Consider the following 5,953-nt stretch of genomic DNA (forward strand, 5'->3'; position numbering starts at 1 on the left):
TGTGTGTGTGTGTGTATTTTAAATTAGTACGTATATATATATATATATATGTGTGTGTGTGTGTGTATATGTATATAAATATATATATGTATATAAATATATATATGTATTTATATATATATATATAATTTATATTTATATTATATGTATCTTGTGTGTATGTATATTATATGTACGTATATATATTGCCAATAACAGCACGCGACAAACAATTCAAAACCTACTATGGAGTGCTCTTGCTTCGTCTGACTACACAACTCTTAAAATCATAGCGTAATATTCAAAGTCACTCTTCATGTCCAAAATCTTAACTACGAGATACATTAGTACGCAAAGGTAGACTGACAAGGGATTTTTATTCTCCTGTATGTATATAAATTGTGTTTTCGCCGTTGAAGACATATATTGAGATTGGGAAGACAAAAGAAGCTTTATCTAAAATATGCGTGTTTTCGCTGTTGAGGGGGTGTAGAGTGGGACGGGGAAAGAGAGTAGTGATTTGAGTGTGTATGCTCTGATAGAGAATCGAATTGTAACTGCTACTCTGAAACATCATAAACCTAAGAGGCTCCGGGTGGATATATATATATATATATGTTGCACCTGCTTCTCTTATGCTTAATCAAGATCGATCTGAGTGGGTTCCAAAGCGGGATCCGCACAGAATCCGTGTATCGTTGCATGGTATGATAAGATGGGATGGCTATTGAGTGTTGTCTTGGACAGAAGCACGGAATCAAACACCTCGTGTGGTTCATCTAGGCATACAGCACGGTGCTCTGGGTAGTCCTGGGAATCAAACATCCACACACGTCCTCCGCAACTGAGTTTGTAGTCGGAATCCACCTTGGGCAAGGACTTGATGCTCACTATCTTAGTACCACATTCGCCTGGTTCCATCGAGGTTTCCCTTCCGAGATGTATAACGCCGTGATGCATCTCTTTGAAGGCTTTCTTGCTGAAACGTGGTACGATATCATCTGCCACTATCGCAGTGGACACATGTCTCATAGTGAACGGCGCCTGCGCTAGTTCTTCGCACAGAACTTGAGGTGTGGCAAAGGTATAGGCGTGTATGTGCCTTTCTCGAAACAAAGGTATCTGTGCCCACATCAACGTGAGTAAAGTCGATACGGCCGCTCCCAGACTATGCCCGGTTAAGACTGCCTTATATCCTGGATGGTCTAGCAGTAACTGTGTTATCACCGGTTGTAACATGGCATCTAACGACTGTGCGGAAAGTAGGAAACCCCTGTGCGTTGTACCCTCTACCGGATTCTCAAAATCTTCATCGTATATGCTATTGAAACGTGTGGTCTGTATATTAAGGAACGTGAGCACATCTACAGGTGTTTCAGACCCACGGATACCAACCACTACTGATTGACGCTGATGGTCCACACACACAAAATGCCCAGGCCTATATACCTGACCTTCCAAGTCTTCGAGAACAACGTCGATGTCTCTCCCCTCACCCCCAGGTAGCTGCCTCAGTGTATCCCTCACATTACCCATATTGTCCCTACATTCACTCGCGGGCAAAACACCTAACTTCCCAAGTGTGTGGTATCCATAGGCAGATATGGCAAAGTCTAGATAGTACTTCATACAACATATATCATCGTACGTTTGTACATTCACGGCCACCGGTCTGCGTTGCTTAGGCTGTTCTCTGTGTTCGTGATGCAGCTGATACAGTGCCAAAAGGCCGTATATACCCTTCAAAGGTGAGGATATGTGTACTAGAGCTACAAGAGCAAAGGTCATAAACGCCTCTGTGAAGTGTCCGTCATCTATATAATGGCACACATCGGCTGAGACAAACCATTTTAGGCAATACTGGAGGAAACCGGTTAACTTTTCTGCTAGAAACAATGCCACAGGGCTCACTTGCAAGTGTGAATGAGCATCTACTTCGTCGGATTGTTCGGATATACATTCTTCTGTACTGCATTGGCTTGCTGGGGTATGTAAGGACTTTTGTAAATTCCTTGTAGCATTCTTGTACATAGACAGTTTCTTTGTCTTTGAGAACAGAAACTTTTGCGTGATTGTGTTCAGCGTGTATAAGCCTGGCATGGGATATATCATTGTGAATTGTTATGAGATATTTTCTCCCTTGCAATCGCTCAACATACTTTGTCAGCGACACTATTACGCGGCATGCAATAAATGGTCGCAAATTGGAGGGGAGCGCTATTTATATAGAGTACATTCGTTGTACAGACGTTCGTCGTACTTTAAAAAATATAAAAGTCCTTTGTCCATACTCCATACTCCATAGTCCTTAGTCAATAGCCCAATTCCCACATGCAATAAACTTTATATTTTTAAAATGTATCAAAACAATGAAAACATACAATATCTAAATTCTAATCTGATACATATCGCAATTTGGCATTCGCAGGATTCGCAGCATCTCAATTGAGTCAATTCTGCCTGTTCTGACGGTTCTACTTCTGATTCTGACCTCATGATATATTTATATTACTCTCATGTTTTCGTCGGTGCACCTTTAATTTTTTACAAGAAGTGAGTCAGATGATTCGATGAATGTTTTTTTATGAACTGCTCTTCCTGGTAAACGACAATAAAATGATAACAGACACGTCCGAAAATAAATACTCATTTATGAATACTTGAATAGCCTGTTCTATTTTCAGACGGCTATCAAATATTTACATATTTTTTAATACTCAAGAAACCCATTCCCAATTCGGGTTTTTTCCAAAACAAATAGTAAGAGAAATAAATATGTATGTATGTAGTATGTGGCACTATGTGCTCTAATTACATTTTTTGAAATGTATTTATCTACTAAGTATTTTATGTCGTGAGTAGTGAGACTCTCTTGTTTTTTATAAAATACAACACACACCAAGAATAAACAAACACAACCAAAATGAAAATCCGTACATAAAACGATGGTTTTTCTATTTCAATCTCCAATGCTTGCGTCGTTTACCAGAGCAGGCCAGCAATTTTACCAAACATAGTGTGAGCCTTTTAGACTCTCGCTCTAGAGAGTAGAGTAGAGGGAAGTCAGGGCAGAAGGTCTGCGGCTCTGCGCTAAAATTTACGATTTCCGCTCGCTCGAACAGACTACAGAGTATTTGCCTACTTGTCCTCTCTCTCTTCTTGTGCGGAGTCGTGTCGAGACTCGAGGGTCGATATGTAGTCGATACTTTCTCGCGAGAGTGGAGACTTTGGAGATTGGAGACCCAAATCCAGAGAGAAAAGGTTAGCTCACTCAGCTCACTCAGCGCCAGCGGTCAGCCACTCAGCCAAGGGACCCAAGGGCCATGGCCGTGAAACTTGAGAGGTGAGAGCCGGCCTTGACTCACTTGAGGCTTGAGTCCCAAACTCAATTCTTGAGAGAATTGTTTTTTTACCATAAAATAAAAGCTACAGTTTATATTTTTTTTGTGCTCTTTTGTTAAAACAACCAAAATTGAACATTCTGTCGATACGTTTTCAACTTTTCATCCAATGGTAAATATTTATTCTTGTTTGGTAGACAACAATCACACATCATGTCTTTTATTCATATAAATGTAAAATGAAGTTACCCCGCCCGCCTCTCCGCCTAAGAGTAAATAGTAGTATGTATTTTTAGTATTATTTTGTATTATTTTTAAATAGTATATTATTTTAATAAATACATAGTCTGATGAACTCTGAAGTCTGAACTCTGAAGCGCCTGAAGATTGAACCGTTCACTCTTGTTGTTGTTCACTGTTCAGGCAGTTCAACTCTGAGAACCGAGTCTGGGTCTCTGATACATACCTTGCGGCCTGGGGCCCTGGGCCCTCTCTCTCGGTTTCAGGAATCAGGACTTCAGACTTCAGAGTTCAGAAGTTCAGGTGTTCAGCCGGGTGTAAATACTGTATATTTTAGGGGTTTGTATTTAGACTTTGGGGGGGGGGGAGTTTAAAACAGAAAAGAAACAAAATTTTGTATAATATTCTTAAAAAATATTGAGAAGAAATCTAAAGGTTTTTATCAATGTTCAGCCAATGGCATCTCTTACTCAACTGTACTGTACAATACTTGGTTTACTCTTCTGCCTCGCACTTTCTGATTGAGAGTATTCGATTGCTCCGTATTTTAAAAAATTCAGTTTGTTCATTTGTTGTAAGTGACTGAGAGTGACTTTGTGTATTAAATTTTTGTCGAGTTGTGGACCTTTTTAATTTTTCCGCCGCCAGAGCAGAACGAGCAGCTTTACCTTTGGCCCTATTTTTGGACCGATTATCCATTGAACTACAGCCAACAACGGTATTTTTTTGTTTTTGAAGCAATATTGACATTTGACACCAATTGACATTCTATAAAATATTTTTATATTCCTATTTTCTATAATAATAAAAATACACATATCTTCCCCAGAACAGACGCTGGGTTCTGGGTTCCTGCCTTCCGGAATCCTTGTATTTTGATTCCTTTTTTTTTAAAAACATCGAAGCAATTAAAGTTCAACTTCTATGTAAATAATAATAAAAATTAAATCACAAAAAAGAAAATACACAAATAAGTACAACAAATATCTATTTATTGCATTTTCAAAAATTCGAGCTGTGAACAGCGAATCTATCCAGCAAGAGACCTAAAACAGTACAGTTTCATTTCACAGATCATAATAGACGCCACGCCATTTTCTACACGCATATATCTGGTCATATACCACTGTCTCCAAAGACAGGAGGCTGTGCATATACTGTAAATACATTATACACACCAAGAGACCTATTAGACAATTGACAATACACACCCTCGCTCACAGCACATCTGCGGGTAAAATCCATATTTGCACATAAATATAAAAATAGATGCTCTCTGTCCTTTCAACAATTCCTATCATTCCATCGTACAGAGTCGTCTAGAAATGCTAACGAACATTGGACTACTCGTGCCATCCCCTGTACTTAGAACCTCGCTCTTAACCGGCTTACCTTGTGAGTTTAATATCTCCCTGCTCAATAATCTGTAAGTGGTCACTACATTCCAAACCCACGACTTTTTTAGTACAATAACACGGAGACAAGGATGCAGTGGGTTATATTCGCTTGCTGTACATTGTTTGCCAGTGTTCAGGGCTATGCGGTTGTGTTACAGCATGTCAAGTTCACTCCACCATCTAAATTCAAGGCCGCCATAATGGGATCTGGAATCGAGGCTATGCAGAATAAGTATGTTTCGCGATCTTGTGAGCGAATCTAGAGTATTCGAACGTATTAAAGTTCACTTTGGATTTTTTTTGTAGTAGTCTATAATTATTGATATATATAGGTGTACATCATATTCATATGTATTTGTATATGAATGTATATGTGTTCGTATATATATACACATATATATATATATATTATTTATATATATATATATATAATATCTGTGAAGGTGTGTGTGTGTGCATGTTTGTGTGCATGTGTGTGTGTGTTTGTTTGTTTTATTGTTGATTGCAAATATATATATATATTTGTATATATATATGTATATGTATATATATATATATGTGTACATATATATATATATATATATGTGTGTGTGTGTGTGTGTGTGTGAGTGTCGGTGTGTCGGTGTGTCTGTATATATATATATGTATATGTATATATATATATATATATGTGTGTGTGTGTGTGTGTGAGTGTCGGTGTGTCTGTATATATATATATGTATATGTATATATATATATATATATGTGTGTGTGTGTGTGTACGTTGTGCGTGCGTGTCTGTATGCGTGTGTATGTGTATATATTTGTATATGTATGTGAATATGTATGTAGGTATGCATATATATATATATATGTGTGTTTGTGTGTGTGTGTGTATGTATGTGTGTAGGATGTGTTTGTGTGTTTATGTGCATATGTGTGTATATGTATCTGTGAATGTGTATGTAGGTATGCATATATATATATATATATATGTATATGTATATGTATATGTCT

The 5,953-nt window shown here is 37.9% G+C and overlaps 1 protein-coding gene across 1 annotated transcript; it reads right to left on the reverse strand.

Annotated features, from left to right (window-relative positions):
• Nucleotides 1-341: 341 nt before the first annotated feature.
• On the reverse strand, nt 342-2,161 carry SARC_09404 (hypothetical protein). Its single transcript, XM_014296578.1, has one exon. The coding sequence runs from the start codon at nt 2,089-2,091 to the stop codon at nt 619-621; it is 1,473 nt and encodes a 490-aa protein (XP_014152053.1). The 5' UTR covers nt 2,092-2,161; the 3' UTR covers nt 342-618.
• Between the last annotated feature and the right edge of the window lie 3,792 nt (nt 2,162-5,953).

Source organism: Sphaeroforma arctica (genome assembly GCF_001186125.1).
Source record: "Sphaeroforma arctica JP610 unplaced genomic scaffold supercont1.952, whole genome shotgun sequence".
Taxonomy (NCBI): domain Eukaryota; class Ichthyosporea; order Ichthyophonida; genus Sphaeroforma; species Sphaeroforma arctica.